At 36.9% G+C, this 19,109-nt stretch overlaps 1 protein-coding gene across 2 annotated transcripts in view; it reads left to right on the forward strand.

Moving 5' to 3' along the window:
• Positions 1–187: 187 nt before the first annotated feature.
• ttc17 (tetratricopeptide repeat domain 17) overlaps positions 188–19,109 on the forward strand; it is a 28,207-nt gene continuing 9,285 nt past the window's right edge. The window contains exons 1-23 of one of the 2 annotated variants that reach the window (XM_048185121.1): positions 188–421; positions 777–866; positions 1,005–1,174; positions 1,285–1,396; positions 1,476–1,607; positions 3,045–3,154; positions 3,308–3,455; positions 3,647–3,786; positions 6,217–6,377; positions 6,592–6,704; positions 7,260–7,406; positions 9,359–9,474; positions 9,725–9,875; positions 10,035–10,106; positions 11,255–11,479; positions 12,151–12,337; positions 13,010–13,141; positions 14,491–14,753; positions 14,843–14,993; positions 16,931–17,051; positions 17,147–17,306; positions 17,405–17,488; positions 18,434–18,553. In XM_048185121.1, the coding sequence (XP_048041078.1) occupies positions 212–421; positions 777–866; positions 1,005–1,174; positions 1,285–1,396; positions 1,476–1,607; positions 3,045–3,154; positions 3,308–3,455; positions 3,647–3,786; positions 6,217–6,377; positions 6,592–6,704; positions 7,260–7,406; positions 9,359–9,474; positions 9,725–9,875; positions 10,035–10,106; positions 11,255–11,479; positions 12,151–12,337; positions 13,010–13,141; positions 14,491–14,753; positions 14,843–14,993; positions 16,931–17,051; positions 17,147–17,306; positions 17,405–17,488; positions 18,434–18,553 (3,315 nt within the window). In that variant the 5' untranslated portion in view covers positions 188–211. The remainder of the gene's footprint in view (positions 422–776; positions 867–1,004; positions 1,175–1,284; positions 1,397–1,475; positions 1,608–3,044; positions 3,155–3,307; positions 3,456–3,646; positions 3,787–6,216; positions 6,378–6,591; positions 6,705–7,259; positions 7,407–9,358; positions 9,475–9,724; positions 9,876–10,034; positions 10,107–11,254; positions 11,480–12,150; positions 12,338–13,009; positions 13,142–14,490; positions 14,754–14,842; positions 14,994–16,930; positions 17,052–17,146; positions 17,307–17,404; positions 17,489–18,433; positions 18,554–19,109) is intronic. The other variant, XM_048185122.1, reaches the window with a different exon arrangement.

The following is a 19,109-nucleotide window of genomic DNA, read 5'->3' on the forward strand; positions in this document are numbered from 1 at the left end:
GTACGTCATAAAATATTACTTTCTGACTAAAAAGTCGTTTGAAAGAGAGAATCGTTTTACCTAACTGAAATAACATTTGTCATGTTTATTTATTTGATCGTTATCATGACATATGTTCTTTAATAATTGTGAAAAAAAAAAAATCAGTTGAATGTTTTCGGTCATGCAGGGAGGCGGGGTCATTCTGTAACCCGGAAGCAGATTGAGGTGAATGACGCGAACCTTTAGGGTCGAATGGACAGACGGTAGAAAGATGGCGGATGACAAGAGCAATAGCTTAGGCAATCATTCCAGTAATAAACGTTTCTGGAGCCCGTCCGTCCGAGGACCGGCGTTCATTTTTATCTGTGTACTGTTGACTGAGTCCGCGCGAGCCACGACGCACTGGGTGGTGACGGAGGACGGCAAAATCCAACAACAGGTAAGCGACTGTGTCGTGTTTAGTCACTCTGTCGCTCTCTAGATCATATTTACAAGATAAGTAAAAGACGAGAGAGCCTCAACAATCACTTTCAGATCTGATCGTTACCCACTAACACTGCTTTATACAGCTGCCAGGCAGATGCGTGTGTTGACAGCTGTTGTCTTCTGCTTGTCATGATATCACAGCGCGCTCATGTGTGCTGATTCAATAATACTGTCCAAATCATCAGTCTGATTTGGCTTCTTGATGTCATCTAACCTCTAACCTAATATCTGTCAGATAGTGACTCTTGCTCTCAGCATGTGTGCGCATTGATTTTGCCTTTGCCTTTTACACGCTCTTTCGTTTTCAGGTGGACTCTCCTCTTAACTTGAAACACCCCCACCATTTAGTTCTTTTCATGCAACAAGAGACTCGTGTGAACTACCTCAAGAAGTTAGAGGTGATGTTAAGCCTCACATTCAACATAACCCAAAAAGGATCTTTTATAATGTGCCGTGTCTTGAAGAAGACTCCTCTAAAGTAATCATACGCTTCTCTATAATCTTAGTCTGACAGTGAGTTATTGTACATTTTGCAGAAGCAACTAGTTGCTCAGAAGATTCACATTGAAGAGAACGAGGACCGGGATACTGGTTTAGAGCAGCGACATTATAAAGAAGATGCTGACTGTGTCACAGCTAAAGTTCCTCTGGGAGACTTGGATCTCTATGATGGCACTTTTATATCCCTGGAAAGCAAAGACATAAAGTAAGGGTTGTTTGCTTAAAGAAGGAAATGTTTCCTCATGTTTTTTTAATGAACATTTCAGTTGTCGTTATCACATACGTCATTGCATTTTTATTGTTGTGGTTTTCTAGTCCGGAGGATTTTTTGGATCAAATGTCACCTCTACCTCCAGACCTGGAAAAACCTGACTGCGCTAAAATTCTCGACCTTCCTTATAGCATTCATGCGTTTCAGCACCTTAGAGTGAGTGTTACATATATCTTTCTCTTATTCTCTCACATGTACCCTCATTGTCATTGTCCCTTTGGCTTTTACCTCTCAGGGTGTCCAAGAGAAGGTAAACCTAACATCGCCCTTGCTTTCAAAGGATGACCCAATCTTTACCTCCCTGCCTCTTAAGCTGGGGCAGAGTGTGGATGAAGTTGGGCATCAGATACACCAGGCCCTACTAAGAGTAAGTTGATTTGCTTGATTTATAAACTCCGGCCATGGGACCCACATTTTCCCATGGTCATTAAACCGTGACCCAGATTTTTCGGAATTTAAACGAAGCAAATTAATTTATCAAAAATGGTTGACGCACACTAGTACCATCCCACTTTACTTAACAGGTGCATAAGTTGTTAGAATATCACTAACACTGATGGAAAAAAACAAAAAACAATAAATAGCAGTCCCAAACTAGTTTGTTAAGTTAGTAAGTATGTAAATTTAGTCATCAAAAATATAGAAAAAAACACAAATTGAAAATTTTTGGTTAGTACAGTTAACATGGTAAATACACAATACTAACATGAACTGCTGATAGAACACATGGACACTGATCTTGATGAGTAGAATGAACATCATATCAGCGTGCAAATCCCCGCTACCACACGACATGCCAGTTATTTTTTGGTAATTTCATTTGCTCTTTATATACAGTGCAGTGATATACAGCACACTATAACGTCTGACAGGACAGGAAAATTAGTTTTTCTGAGGTGAGAGACTTTTTATTTCAACAAATTATGAAAATAACTTTAGAATAATGACTGACATATAGCCATCAGGCCACATGTTTTTCTCCGGCACTTTATTTAAACTGCATCTGACAGAAGAGTCAACAGCATTCATACTTGTCTTTTAAAATAAAAGTTCTGCATCAGTGAAACATTTAGAATTACATTTTTTGTTGTTGTTGTTATTGTTTTTGTTTCTTTGACTACACTCCCACTCAAAACAGTCTTGTGACTCACCGGTTGAGAAACACTGTCTTATAGCACACAAAGTGCTTTACTATGTGCTTAAAAAAGTCACATTAAATATCAGAACAATACTTTTTAATGAACAGTATTTAGGTTTTTTTTTTTGTTTTTTTGTTTTTTTTAATTTTTTTAATTTTGGTTTTGGATAATATTGGATATTTAATTGTGCATTCTCATATCCCTTACTTACATTTAAATGACTTAAATTTAAATAAAGTTAATCTTTAATAGCAGTAATAATTCATTAAAATCATTAAATGTAATGTTTAGCAACTCTTAAAATTGATACCCATTTTTATACTGTACATTATAATGATTTAAAATGATTGATTTTTCTCACATTTTTTATTTATTTTGACAAAATAGTATAGAATTGTAATATTGGCCATTTGCCTACATTTTGATTAATTGAAAACATTAAATTAGAAAATTATTGTTTAATTTTTACATTATAAAATAATTTATTTGATTTATTGATGTCATAAATGCAAAAGTAAAATGTACTCATGATTAACTCATGAAAAGTCATTGTTTTTCCTCTATGATTGCAGTCTTTAAAGTTTCACAGATAACAGCAGAAGTCAGCTGAAATTGTAATTCCTGAAGTTTAATGATGTCCATCTTTCTATTTCTCACTTTCTAAGAATTCCTCTTCATGGGTGCTTTATAACTTGGCCTCCTTCTACTGGCGGATGAAGAATGAACCCAGGCGAGCTGTGGACTGTGTGGTCCGCGCCCTCCATTTTTCTCCAAGGTAACGGGAAATGACACACGGATACAAATGGCAGATGTATCGCGTGTATAGCATATCAACAGTGAAATCAGTCTCTCATCACCTGCACAAAGACATGCACAAAGTGTGTCATCTTTTTTGCATAAATTTGCATGTATTTCCACTTTTTTTCAGGCAGCACAAAGACGTTGCTCTTGTCAATATGGCGAACGTACTTCACAGAGCACACTTCTCAGCTGACGCTGCCATCCTTGCCCACGCGGCTCTGGATCTCACCACTGATCTGCTAACCAGCCATTACACCCTGGGCAACATTTACGCTGTGAGTGCAGCATTGTGAAGAAGAGGGATGGTTTCTTTACGATGTTTTTGAACTTCATCATAATCCTCTGTGCACACACTTTCTGCTGGACAGGAAATGGCAGTTTTGATTTAGTATCTGATTTCCTTGTTTGTATCAAATGACACTTAGTTCATTTTGCATCTCTCCCCTTCCTTCTGTCTCTGTGGTAGATGTTGGGGGAGTATAATCACTCGGTGCTGTGCTATGAACAGGCCCTGCAAGCTCAGCCAGGCTTTGAACAGGCCCTGAGGAGGAAACATGCTGTCCTCTGTCAGCAGAAGCTGGAGCAGCGGCTTGAGGCTCAACACCGGTAACACCGAACATTTGGTTCCTATTAATTTTATAGAATGTGAGGACATTCGATTGAATTAATTGGAAATCTTTTGAGTTTAATGAGAAAACGGTAACTAAAGAGCCAGCATTTTTATATCTGAAGTCTCCCTGTACATTCTTACAACGCAAACATCCTAAACATTTACATGGTTATTTTTTTGAAGTCGTGAATTTCCCGTGCTTATTAAAAGTTACCTTCATCTTCATTACAGTAGTGAATATCAGAACATCTGACATCTCAACATTTGTATTACAAATGTCAAAATGATTCTTGTGAAATCTGAATAGAGATTTATGCTTTGTAAGGCATGCTCATTCAACTTAATTTGCCATGTACAGTTATTCACTGTGGTTAATTGTATTCATGTTGTTGTATAATATTGTTTTTATTCATACAGTCACTGTAAATGATTCAACAGTGTTTTTGTTAACAGCATGTTTTTCAAAGCAGTAAAGATAATGTGGCATAAACATTGGATAAATGAATAATTTGCTCAACAGTATTTACAAATAACATTTAATTCATATGCAAACTGTCATGCTAGTAAAAAGCCATAGAATTTGAGCTGACCTGTGGCTTTTTAAAGATTTACAAGATCTCCAAGAGTCTGAAGTAGATGTTGGTCCAAAAAAAAATGAAAAGAAAAAGACATCAGTAAATAAAATGCATGCTTTACAACTTATTCAGAGAAATGGCACTGACTTTGTATGGATTTAAAGACATGAAGCTTTATTTCCAAGTATTTACTGTCACTCCGAGCAAAATGATGCATGTTAAACATTGCACTATATTTTATTAAAATCCAATGTAGTAATAGAGGCTTATATGTATTGTAATATTTAATGCTGATAATCTCAGAGATATGTTCTTGCTTAATATTTCCTGCGTAATTACGTATATAAAGAAATCTATTTTGTGTTAGTTCAGTTACCTGTGTTGGCAGTGTTCAGTAGACACACCAATCTTAAGTCACGATTTCTATATATCAATTAACCTGCCCGAAAAGACCATTATCATTACAGATAACGTTCGAATAATCAGTAAATGTACCTACATATATCTTAAAAACTATTCATGTGCGACTGATACACTGCAAAATGGCTGATTTTAGGTCAATATTTTGGCTCTAAGTCAATAAGGCCCTCTGTTAGTAGGGAATAGTAAGATGGCCGCTCGAACACTTCCTGTGGCTTCACCGCCTGCTGGCAGTTTAGAACGCAATGAGCGATTCAGTCATTTATATAAATCAGTGTTTCAAACTAATTTTACACAAAGGAAGAAAAATGCATTAAACAAAAATTCCAACATTACGTTAACTTAAACCAAAGCTAAAATCCAGCTAAATGTGCCATTCCCCCTTCCACAATAAAATTTAATAAATTAAAAAAAAATGTACAAGTAAATGTCTGATGAAATGAATGCCAGTAATGATTATTTTATTGGCTTTGCAATGTAAACATCATAAAGTATGTAAATACACTACCATTAAAAATTTGGTGTCGAGTTTTTTTTAAAGATATTAATGATTTTATTTAGCAAGGATGCATTAAATTAATTAAAAGTTACAGTAAAGACATGTATAATGTTACAAATGATTTCTGTTTCAAATAAATCCCTTTCTATTCGCTAATAAATCCTGAAAAAAAAAAAAGTTTCCAATATGAGTTTCCAAAATATTAAGCAGCACAACTGTTTTCAACACTGATAATAAAAAGAAATGTTTCTTGAGTAGCAACTCGGCATACAAAGGGTCATGCGACTTTAAAATATATACAATTTTTTCCAATTATAATATTACTTTTTTTAACTTTTTTTTTTTATCAAATAAATAAAGCCATTGTGAGCTTAAGAGACTACTTTCAAAATGAATAAAAAAACATTTTGAATAGTAGTGTAGATTTAATATGCTTCTATACGTATGTTAGGAAAGGCTAAAAATATGATTGTATACAATGTGCTATTTTTTTTAAATCAACAAATGGGTCCTTGGCCTGAAAATTTGAGTACTTTGGAAAAAAAAAAAAGGAACCACTAAATAGTAGATTTATTATAGGCATTAAATGATGTTTTCACACTGGAGGTTTGATTGAGCTTAAAATTTGACTTGTTTCATGTGGAAGTCGTAAATACTATGTTAAATATGTAAAATATGTAAATATTGACACAATATTCTTGTTTCTGACAATATTTTGGTAGTTACAACAAATACACAGCAAAGTGACCACTGTTCTGCATTTATTATATTCAGATTTTCAGCAATCATTTTCAGTGATAATAAATAGCTTACAATTGTTCTGATGTTGATGACAAGGAAGGGGTCAGACTCAGAAATTAATTTTAGTTTGTGCTCATAAAATGCTGTGCAAGTGTGAAATCAACACACGCTTTCTTTTGCTCTTCGTGCAGGTCTTTGCAACGCACCCTGAATGAATTGAAGGAGTACCAGAAGCAACACGATCATTACCTGCGGCAGCAGGAGATGCTGGACAAGCACAAGCTCATTCAGGAGGAGCAAATCCTGCGAAACATCATCCACGAGACCCAGATGGCTAAAGAAGCACAACTTGGTTAGACCGCATATCTTCGACTTCATGTCTTCATGAATTCCATTCATACACTTTCTGCAACATAGACCCACAAACTCAAGACCTAAATTAGATCGTGCGATATACTGGATAAACAAGTTTTGCAAGCCTATCGGATCTTTTTGGTGCCACGTTTATTGTTTATCCTTGTTGCTCACATGAATGCGCATAACAGGCCTGTGATGTTTTGTTACAGGAAATCACCAAATGTGTCATATGGGCCAGCAGAAGTTCACCCTGCACTGCCCTTTTGACTTGCCTGTACGGTATCACCGTGGTGAACTGTTTGAAAATGTCCACTACATTCAGGTGAGACTGAAAACATAAAGTTTGAAATATTTTGTGTGCATTTTGTTAAAGTCGGCATGAAATCAAAATTGACCCTATTTATTTTGTAAGCGCACATTACTAGTCTTGTGGTAAACAGTTCATCTGTGCAAGTTAATCCACAAATTATTATATATTTTTTCTTTGCATTCTTTAATCAAAATCTGAAAATGTACTTCCCCTCTGGATTGGCCTTCCTTCTCTAAAGACGTCAGTTTGACAGTAGAACATGAATGGAATGTCTTCTTTTCTAGATCCAATCAAAAAACCCACGCCCTCTATTTTTCTCATTCAATATTCAGTTTCACTCTGAAAATACATCATAATACTGAAGGAAATGTCATAACACTGCACTGCTGTCTAAAACAGTGGTTCTCAACCTTTTTGATATCTGATTAGCTGAAACTAACTTGTTTATAAAACAAGTTTCAGTTTCTCATGCAATAATGTTGATAATCAGTATAACAGCACTCCTGCTCATGCGATATTGCTTTAGATGTCAGTCTCTTTCTCTTTTGTGTGTGTATGTGTTTATAGTTCGGTGAGGAGGTGTCAATAGCCAACAGTGTTGCTCTGGTGTCCGAGTTGAGTGTGAATGAGAGTCATAGTCCTCAACAGTCCTACACTCTGTCCTTAGGACGGGAACCTGCAGCCCACTGGGACAAGGAGATCACCTCCACTGATGTAAGAGAGTGTTGATGTGCAAAATTCTGTAAAATGGTATTAAATGGGGTCAGTAGAGCTTATATGCACTCTTCTGGTTAGCTGACAACAACTGAATTAGCCTAAATATTTCATTAACACAAATGCATGGGAAAGGGTTGTGTAGATCTTATGAATCATGGATGAATGATTCCATTATATATATATATATATATATATATATATATATATATATATATAATATATATACATAATCGTAAAAAAGTTCTTTTTTTTTTGTAAATTATTTTTTAAAATGAAACTTTCATTTATACTAGATTCCCTACATGTAAAGTAAAACATTTCAAAAGTTTTTTTTTTTGTTTTGTTTTTTTAATTTGTTGATTAGAGCATACAGCTAATGAAAGTCCAAAATCCAGTATCTCAAAATATTAGAATATTTACATTTGAGTTTCATTAAATGACCATCCCTACAGTATAAATTCCAGGTATCTCTTGTTCTTTGAAACCACACTGATAATGGGGAAGACTGCTGACTTGGCAATGGTCCAGGAGACAATCATTGACACCCTCCACAAAGAGAGTAAGTCACAGAAGGTCATTACTGAATGGGGTGGCTGTTTACAGAGTGATGTATCAAAGCATATTAAATGCAAAGTTGACTGGAAGGAAGAAATTGGGTAGGCAAAGGTACACAAGCAACATGGATGACCACAAGCTTGAGAATACTGTCAAGTAAAGCCGATTTATAACACTTGGGAGAGCTTCACAATGAGTCAAATGAAGCCGGAGTCAGCGCATCAAGAGTCACCACACTCAGACATCTTCAGGAAAAGGACTACCAAGCCACTTCTGAAACAGAAACAACATCAGAAGCATCTTACCTGGGCTAAGGAGAAAAAGAACTGGACCGTGAACAGTGGTCGAAAGTCCTCTTTTCAGATAAAAGTAAATTTTGCATTTCATGTTGAAATCGTGGTCCCAGAGTCTGAAGGAAGACTGGAGAGGCACAAAATCCAAGCTGCTTGAAGTCTAGTGGGAAGTTTCTGAAGTTAGTAATTATTTGGGGGGCCGTGACATCTGCTGGTGTTGGTCCATTGTGTTTTATCAAGTGCAAAGTCAATGCAGCCATCTTCCAGGAGATTTTGGAGCACTTTATGCTTCCATCTGCTGACAAGCTTTATGGAGATGCTGATTTCCTTTTCCAGCAGGACTTTAGCACCTGCCCACAGTGCAAAAACCACTTCCAAGTGGTTTGCTGACCATGATATTATTGTGTTTTATTGGCCAGTCAACATGCCTGACCCCTGAATCTATGGAAAATTTTCAAGAGAAAGCTGAGAAACAGTCGATCCAACAATATACAGATGATCTTGAAGCCACAATAGTGCCTCAGCAGTGCCACAGGCTGATCACTTCCATGCCACACTTCACTGATGCTGTAATTTGTGCTAGGAGCAAGTCATTTGCTGTAATATGTGCTGCCGACCAAGTATTGAGTGCACAAATGAACAGACTTTAAAGAATTTGAACTTTTCTGTTTTGAAAATCCATTTTTTGATTGATCTTAGGAAATATTCTAATATTTTGAGATACTGGATTTTGGACTTTCATGAGCTGTACACTCTAATCATCAAATTTAAAAAAAAAAAAAACAACCTTTTGGAATGTTTTACTTTACATGTAGGAAATCTAGAATATATGAAAGTTTCATTTTTAAAAATAATTTACAATAAAAAAATTAACTTTTTCACGATATTCTAATTATATGACCAGCACCTGTGTATATATAATATATATATAATATATCATTTAAACGCATAATTACGATTCCAAGGAAGTGAAACTCAGAGTAGAAAGTCATGACTATCATCTAGTAATTACTGTAATTGGTGTGAAGGCACCATATGTCTATATTGCCTGTATATCTTACAGTAGAGGTCACATTGTGTCTGGTTGTTGTGTGTGAACAGGAGAGTCAGACGGTGCTGTGGCCCAGGAGGTCAGACTGTGCACAGCGATTCCCCACAATTCCTCCTGTGCACCTACTTCCCACCTATTACCTGCCCCCTGAGTACCGCAACTTTAAGTAAGACATGTGGAATTGTAATATGAACTCTTATATTTCATGAGTATAAACCACAAGATCCCAGACTTAGAATATGTATAGTAGATTAATCCTACAAGATGTAACGTTATTTATTATTATTTATTATGATGCTGTTTTTTATGGGCAGAAAGATTGAGAATTTAGGCTGGATTTGGAAACTGGATCTGATGTATTTTTATTTCTCTGAATGGTATTAATCAAAAAGCTTATTATTGGTGTCATGTTACAGGGCTCTGAATATCCTCTTGGATAGTAAAAGTCCTCCACCATCAGCAAAGACGCCAGACTGCAGCTTTAAAAGTCTTGTTACCGCTAGAGACCCACTGGACTCTCTGGCCTGGGCCTTGGAGAAGGAGCTGCCTGACCCACATGCTGAAGAGGTATGAGCCAGCTTAGTCAACACTGTCAGTCTAAAGGAGTTCTGTACCACACCCTTAGTTTACCTTAGCTATTTGTGCAGGTAGATGAAGGTAGCTGGTTGGTATGTAGGAGTGTTGTGTTTTTTTAGTTGAGTCATTCTGTGTGTGTGTTTTGTTCAGGTGCTACTGAAGCGCAGTGGTGAGAGGAGTTTGGAGCAAACTGGAGCACTGATTGCTCAGGCTCTGGACAAGGTAAAAGAATCAAAGTTGCATATGGCTCATGTTGAGTGGATTAGCAGTTGCACAAATAGCTTTTTGTAGCTAATTCTGCACTAAATTACCCCACTGAACTGTGAATTAAATATTTTAATTTGTAAGACTGTAAAAATGGATTAAAAATTTTTTTTGTAAAAACTAAAAAAATACTAATTATGTAAGGATGGAGTGTGTGGAGCTGTACAGATGGAATTGAAGAAGAGTAATAAAAAGTAATAGCAATATACCTTCATGTCTTTCCGCACCCATATACTGTTTATTTTGCTAAGAATTTTTAAATAGGTTTTTTTTCTATACAATGATAGTTCATAGTTACTATATATTGTTAAGCTCAGAAAATGACAAAAAAATCATTATAAAAGCACCAGAAAATATGACTTCTGTCGCTATAGTGTAAATAATTTAAAGTGTTCTGAAACCATGTGATAGCTTTGCGTGAGGAAAAGACCCAAATTTAAGGCATCATTCACTGGTAATCGTCATCTCTTTTAAAATATATTTTAGAATGTAATTTTTTTCTGTGATGGCAAAGCTATCTGCTGCTCAAGAAACATTTTTTTCTTATTATTATCAGTGTGGAAAACAGTTCTGCTTAATATTTTTGTGAAGACTGTGATGCTTGTTTTTCAGGATTCTTTAATTAATAGAAAGTTTAAAAGAACAGGATGTATTTAAAATAAATATTGTAACAATGTAAAAGTCTTTTTACTGTCACTTTTGATCACTTTAATGTATCCTTGCTTAAAAAAAAAAAAAAAAATCTAATTTCCCCAAACATTTGAACGGTAGTGTACATGGTACATGTTGGTGCAGTGGTGCTTTTATAGTGCTGAATTGGCCTTTTAGGAGCTGAACAGCACATGGTCCCTGTCACATTTCTATGTGAAGATTCTTTAAAAGAATTTGTTTAAGAATTTGTTTCACTGAAAAAATATTGGAACCTAATGTAGGTGAGTAAAAAATGACAGATGTTTCATTTTTGATTGGATTCACATCTCAGAAATTGTTATCTGCTCATAATTGGTTGTTTCATAACATCAGATTTTGTCTGTGCAGCATTTTTAAAATAAAAATAGGAATATGACAGTAAAAACAAGTGCAAATGGAAAGTCTCTTTCTCTCAGATGAGTGGGCCGCGGTGGATGATGCAGAACGAGGCAGGTCTTTTCTGGCGTGCTAAAGGAAATGGCACTCAAGCTTTGGTGTGTCTGCGTCAGGCACTCCATTCTGCCCCTCCTCAGCACAGAGACATGCCTCTGGTCAACACTGCCAACCTGCTGCTGCACTACGGCCTGCATGACGAGGCCCATGATCTGCTGCAACAGGCCCTGCAGATCAACCGCTCAGAGGTACATATTGACACTGACCTACAACGGAGACCGTTGAACACCACACCTTTTAATAGTGCAGAATTTATGACTTCAGCCACCCACTTTACACTTTAAGTGATTACATAACAAGATTGTAGTGTTTGCAGTGTGGACAGTTTGTTGATTAACTTATTTTGACATGTTACAAGACTATACAAAGAAATTTCACTCGCATCACAATGAATGGAGGAAAACTAGTACCCTTGTTTTTTTGGTGGGGTTTTTTGTATGTACATTCAAATTTAAAATGGCTTCTCCCACTCTTACATTAGTGACTGTGCTAGCTGCTTTTAAATGTGGCTAGTTGATGGTTAACTTTCTGCGCACATGGAAAAATATGCAGGTGGCGCTTCATACTTGAATTGAAATTTTAGTATTTTGATAAAGATCAGAGGGCATTTATTTTTCATGACTTTCATTGGAATCATTTGCACTAACCTGTTTAATTGACGTTTAATTGACAGCCCTAGTATAAATGTATTTTATAAATGAAACATTTTTAATGAAAGAAATTTGAATGTATGGTTTCTGACTTTTAGTAGATGCCTCCACCAAAAGCTTTATAAAAAAAAAAAAGTTTATCATGTGACATAACTGTCTTTCTCTCTCTCTCTCTCTCTCTCTCTCTCTCTCTCTCTCTTTTACACCAGCCTCACACCTTGTTAAGTCTGGTCAACGTTCACCTCTCTCAGGGAAACCTGACTGGCGCTCTAGCAGTGTTTCGTCGGGCCCTGACTCTCACAGTTCACTGTCCCCAGTGTCGTGCCAGCCTGCCTCTAATGCGCTGTCTCCAGTTTTATCCCTTTCTTTACAATCTCCAGCACCAGGCCTGTCCATGTAAGTAGCCTCCTATGTAAACTCATAGGACCCTCCCAACACTGAACCAAGCGTTTTCCCCCTGGACAGCTACCCCACTTCACTTCCTTCCATCACTCACTCCTTCCTTCTCCCTGGTGTTGCAACCTCAGCTGCAGAGCGCTCGGCGCTCTTTTTATAGCCCAGGCACTGTAATCTTTGAGCCAATTTTAGACTCTTTACCGTTGCATCTTCTATTCTGGGTTTGCTTCATTCCCTCTCCTGCTCCCCTTTTCTCTTCTCCTCAGCATCCTGCGCTGCTCCCCTTCTGTAGCTCAGCTCTCTCTCCCCTGGCACTCTTCTGAGTGAGAGAGACTTTGAAATAGCGAAATCGTGTCCTCAATAATTCAGGGCACTGAAAATAGCACAGGCTTTATTTAGATGCCACTGCACTCTGCAGACAAAAATGAACTCATTGTCCTCTTCTTGTTTGGGGGAACTCTGGGCTATTGATTTAGGGATTAAGATGGCGACCCCCTTCTGAACTAAAATATTTGCTTATATAACAGTCCAAAAGATGAATATGTGTCCAAGTGGCCTGTTTTTCTACCTTTTGTTAATTTATATATAAATAATGCAGTTATATTGATTTGAATGTAAGTTAAGCAAAATGTGAGCCTAAATGTGTGTGTGTGTGTTTCTCTCTGTGTGTAGCTGGCTCTGGCTGTGAGGCAGAGGAAGACTCTGAGCTGGAGGACTGGGACTCGGGCAGCAGCGGCAGGCAAGAGGCCTGGGACACTGATGCCATGCCTGTGTCTGCTTTAGAAGACTCTCTCCTCTTTGAGAGTAAGATTAATAATGGAGCTTATGGGGCTTCTTTGTTTGTGTTTGATGTTCACATAAGATAGAGTGGACTCCATCCAACAGTCTTGAGACCACTAGCAAAAATGTTTCTATTTTGCATTTTTGTAATTTTGATTTAAAAAAAAAAAAAAAAAAGACAAATTAGGTTATTAGCATAACAGTTTAAGTGCGTTTATATGCTTATGAATAGCAATGAATCAAATATCTCTTATATCACTTTTTATGTTATAGCATTTCTTTTTGACATTGTTCAAGATCCTAAATCTCTGTTTCCAGGTTTAAATTAGATTTTTAATCCCATATTTTCAATGTGGCCTTTTGGGCTCCAATGTATGTCTCCACTGAAAGTTTCAATTGTTGCGACAGTTGTCAGACAGAATTTGACCTCATTAATGTGTGAAATTTTTGTGCAAATTATGGGGTTAAATAGGTCCATTGTCTATTGTCAGTAGCATAGCAATGTAAGAAGTACAACTCACATGAAAGTCATTTTCAAACCAAGCAGATTTCTGTTCAAAATTGCGCAACCAACTTGAACCCATGGTGAAATCAGTGTTGGGAAATATTTTGCTCTTGTCTTGTGGATTTCTGTTGAAATGCCTGAATTTCGTTCACTAAAATTCAAACAAAATGAATGTGACTGCATCTTTAGGGTCTTAGATTGGGTCTGTACAGGAAAGGCATACTAAATCTATAATTTTTGTGTCTTTCATGACTCATTTTGATTATTTGATCAAACGTCTAGAGACTGGGGGTAGATTTAAAATATTTAAATATGTTTTTCAACAAAAAGCCCCAAAACAAAACATATATATTTCTTAAACTGCATTAAAATGCACAGAAAATGCGAACATGGAACTCAGTGTAAAAATGTAGTAATACAACCACTTTCCCTGTGCTTTATGGACATTTTACTCAACATTAAAAACATTTTTAATTTTATTCAATTTAAAAGTATAAAAAAAGTCTCTGTCCTGTCCTTGCTAAAATAAACATGAAGTGTAGTGAAGTCATGTGATACAACAGTATAGCACACTACAATTTTAAAGATTTATGATTGCATATTTTATACTGTTTAATATTTTATGCTGTTTCTCTTTTTTTTTTTTTAAACAATAGCTGGCAAGACACAAGGCGTACAGTAGTATTTTATTTCAAACAGCCATTATCACATTGCTGGTGTCAATCCACATGGCAATAAATTAATTAAATCATCTGAACAGGGACTTTTGCTCAACTCTTGATTCTAATACAGTGTGCTTCTACACAAGCAACACTCTCACTGCTTTCCTCTTTACCTTTCCTCTCTGTTACTCTCTTGTCTTGTGCAGAGGTGGTGGTGGACAGTAACGGCTCAGGGGAGGCGAGTGGGCAGGAGAGGGGCCGAGAGCAAAAGGCTGAGGGGGAGGAGGAAGAGGAACAGGACTGGCGTCTGAGAGAAGAGCTGATAGGAGCATTTGAGGGGGCTCTGGACATGAACGGGAAGACGGGGGACCTACGGGGCATCCGCGTGCTGAAAAATGACAGGGTCATGGGGGCGAGAGGGGGTGGACCCTGCTTCGGCAACTGTGAGGATGATGAAGGAGCTGAATGGGTACGTCTGTCTGTTGAAAAGTTCAGGAAATTATTGCATTCATAATTGAAGGGAATTCAACTCTTTCCTGTTCTCTTCTACCGCTTCAGATAACATTCCAGGTGAAACGTGTTAAAAAGCCCAAAACTGACTCCTCGGAGGGCTGGGTGGGAGACGGAGATGTTCGTCAGAATGAACCAACATCAAGCAACTCCATCCTTGAGATCAGTGGGCCCACAATCCCCTCACCTGGACCCTCAGGTGCTGAGAATAAACTGCCCTCCTATAGGACGTGCTTTGTCTATCAATAAAGAGCAGTGCTATTTTAGTATTATTTATATACTATTATAGTATTTATTAGTATTTTGAATATTGTAATTTATATTTTTATATAATTATTAGATTTATATTTATATTTTCAATTTATATTTTCTTTTTAATTTTAGTAATTTTATTTGTTTGTCATTTTTTTAACAGTTTTTTTTAAAAATAAAATTAAATTTTTTATGTTTTTAGTCATTTTAGTACTTCAACTTCAGCTTATTTTATTTCAGTTAGTTGCCAAGGCAACATTTCTAATGAGTTTTTTAATATTTCTTTTAGGTTTTTTAGATTTATTATTTATTCATTTTAGTAGTTAAATTTCATTGTATTTCAGTTAATTTCCAAGGCAACATTTCTAATCTTTACATTTTAAGTTTAAATGGTTAGTTCACCCAAAAATGAAATTTCTGTCATTTATTACACACCCTCATGTCGTCTCAAACCTGTAAAACCTTCGTTCATCTTCTGAACACAAATTAAGAAAAACACAAATTTCTGAACACTTTAATTTCACAAATTAAAGGTAGTAAAGACATCGTTAAAATAGTACACGTGACTGCAGTCGTTCAACCTTAAAGGTGGTACAGAGGATGTTTTGTTTTATACATTTTTGCAATGTTACTTGAAACTGTCTTTACTAACTGATAAAAGACTATTTATTAGGTGCACTGAAAGGAATATTATTAATATACATCATCTGTGCACAAGGTAGGGCCTTAAAAACATCAGCCAATCGTTTACGCGATCATCGCATAAACGATTGGCCCTCTGGCTTGTCAATCACTGCCGTGACATTCCTTGTGAGAGACGTGCGCGGATTGGCCCTCTGGCTTGTCAATCACTGCCATTGTGAGAGACGTGCGCGGATTGGCCCTCTGGCTTGTCAATCACTGCCATGACGTTCCTTGTGAGAGACGCGCGGCTGTGCGCTCTAGTAACTTTCCACACTCCGCATGCAATGTTTTTGTCAGGAGACAGGAGTAACAACTGCAGATTATGAGTTACCTGCGGTGAGTCCGACATAATGAATCCATTAAGTGTGTGCGCGGCTTAACGATTGTTCAAAAACTCAGTCGACGAAAACATCCTCTGTACCACCTTTAATGTTATGAAGCGACGAGAACAATTTTTGTGCACTAAAACAAAACAAAAATAATGAATTTGAACTGTTGTCATAAGCTGTTGACGTAGTGATTGCAGTGCAGGCTTCCATGTTTTACGTCAGAATGCCGACTCATTATTGGCCGGCTCCTGCATCAGCATCACACACATGCGTCGTGCTGCACACGTGAACAGCATCGGCCAATACTGAGTTCAGATGTAGAACATGGAAGTGCTGCACTGTGTTTACTATATCAACAGCCTAAGAGACTGACAGGGAAGAGAAAAAATTGTTGAATAAAGTCTTTTTTTTTTTTTTTTTTTTGTGCACAAACATTATTCTTAATTTGTGTTCCGAAGATGAATGTAGGTCTTACAGGTTTGGGATGACATGAGGGTGAGTACTTAATGACAGAAATTTCATTTTTGGGTGAACTAACCCTTTAAGTTATTATGTGGCTATAATTGCTTAATTTATGCTCAAAAATGGAAATAATCAGTATCAGTATTGGTATCTGCAATACTCGCCTTCATTCATAGTACTTAATTGAATTATGAGTAATTAATGACAGAAATTTTTGGGTGAACTAACCCTTTAAGATTTTCATCTTATTTTATTTATCATCTATATTTTATTTTATTCAGCTTGATTTCAGTTAACAAAAATGATTTGAGTAGTTTTAATTAATGATAGCAACACTGACACAGAGGTGATTCTGCTATTACTGTAGCTGCAAAAGGCATTATGACAACATACTGTTTTGTGTTTGTAGAGCGATGGAAGGACTACAGCAGTCTGGGTTGGCCCGGTCCTGAGGAATGTCAGCGCACACGTCGTGTGGACCTCACAACTGTGGCTAGTACCTGGCTGGCCGTGTCTGCCAAGAACATAGAGTAGGATATCATTCCTAGGGTTATTCTGTACACAGTTGGGATACTGTCATATTTTTGCTCTTTTCCGCTAACATATGATTCTGAACTCCTCACAGTATCACAGAGCATATAGACTTTGCCACTCCACTTCAGGAACCTGCGGTAGAGCCGGTGTGTAATGCCAACCTCCCTGCCAGTATGCACACACTGGACCACCTGAGCGGGGTGGCCAACCGCGGAGGCATTCACTATACTGGAGAGAGTCAGCTCAGAGAGGTGCTTTTTTCTCTCCTATTTACATCCGTGACAGATTCTGCTGATCTGAAAGGTTCTGTGTTTGTGGATGGCTGTCTTATCTCTTTCTTCTATCATAGGTGTTGCAGAATCTGGGAAAAGATAAATTTCCCTCACTGTCTTTTGAACAAGTGGGAACACGTATTGCTAAGGTGTTGGAAAAGGTAAGACGCTGTGTTGTCTGCTGTGGGAATGTAACTACAAGTACAGTCACATGCACTTTAAAACAGTTTGTCTTTTTATAATGTCATGTAAATGGTTTAGTCGAAATAAAATTGTACCAGTCTGGTCTTTGCGAAGTCGGAATAACAGACCTGTCGTCCTAAAGTTTGAGGTCAGTAAGATTGTTTAATGTTTTTGAACGAAGCCTCTTATGCTCACCAAGGCTGCATTCATTTGTTCAAAAATACAGTAAAATCAGTAATATTGTGAAATATTACTACAATTTAAAATGTTTTTCTCTTTTACTAAATTCTAAAATGTAATTTATTCCTGTGATGGCAAAGCTGTACCTTCAGCAGCCATTACTCCAGTCTTTAGTGTCACATGATCCTTCAGAAATCAGTCTAATATGCTGATTCAAGAAACATTCCTTATTATTATCACAGTTGAAAACACTTGTGCTGCTTAATAACTTTGAGGAAACCATGATAAGTTTTTTACAATAGTCTTTGGTGAATCGAAAGTTCAAATGAACAGGATTTATTTAAAATAGAAAACTTTTGTAACATTATAAATGCCTTTACTGTCACTTTTGATCAATTTCATGCATCCTTGCTGATTAGAAATTTTCTTTTTTGAAAGAAATTAATTTCTTACTGACCCCAAACTTCTAAGCAGTAGTGTAGATAATGTGATTGTAGCTCGGCTTCATCCATCATGTGTACCATTTAATCAGACACAAATTGGCTTTGTGTATACTAGGACAGACAGACAGGACTGTAGCCCAACTAGGCAAAAGCCCACAGTTGCTCGATTATAATGGTGCATGTAAACATACTTTATGTTTTTTATTTCAAACTAAGAAGAACTCAATGGAAAGTTTCTCAGTGAAAAAGAGTGATAAATTTTGTTATATTTCATGATCTGGGTGTTTGTATATCCATTAGAATCAGACGTCCTGGGTTCTGTCCAGCATGGCAGCATTGTACTGGAGGGTGAAAGGTCAGGGAAAGAGAGCCATCGACTGCCTCCGCCAGGCTCTGAACTACGCTCCTCACCACATGAAGGTTCTGCTCACTCTCTTTCTATTAAGGCCCTGACATAATTTAAGCGAAATCGAAGAATGAACTGGTGACGTACATTTTGAACAAAATCAGGCCAAAACAAAGTTTGTTTGGTGTTTGTTTCGGGGGTTTGAAACAGCTTGCCAAAGTGAACTTTCCAGAAAGTTTCGCTCCCACAGGTAAACACCTTCGAACTACCATTGATCCATGGAAATTACATAATAGGTTGGTGTGCTCTGTGGCTTCACCGTCTTTGAAGTGAAACCATTCCGGTTCATATTCTGTTCAGTCTGTAGAGGTCAGACTATGAGTAAAAACATGAAAACACTGGAGAGCTTCTTTAAAGTAGGAAATGAAGTCGTAATTTTACTTGAGAGACCTTGACACTGTTTTTTCATGTTTAATATTGTAAAGCAGCTTGATTTTAAGCAATCTATAAATAAATAAATGCTGTGTCTTGACGAGTGCGGAATCACGCAGCTTGTGCAAGCATATCCACGTCGCAATGATCAGATGCTTTCTTAACTGCTGTTTTCTCGCTTCTGTTATTTTGTTCTGT

The sequence above is a fragment of the Megalobrama amblycephala genome, linkage group LG3 (genome assembly GCF_018812025.1).
Source record: "Megalobrama amblycephala isolate DHTTF-2021 linkage group LG3, ASM1881202v1, whole genome shotgun sequence".
Lineage (NCBI taxonomy): Eukaryota > Metazoa > Chordata > Actinopteri > Cypriniformes > Xenocyprididae > Megalobrama > Megalobrama amblycephala.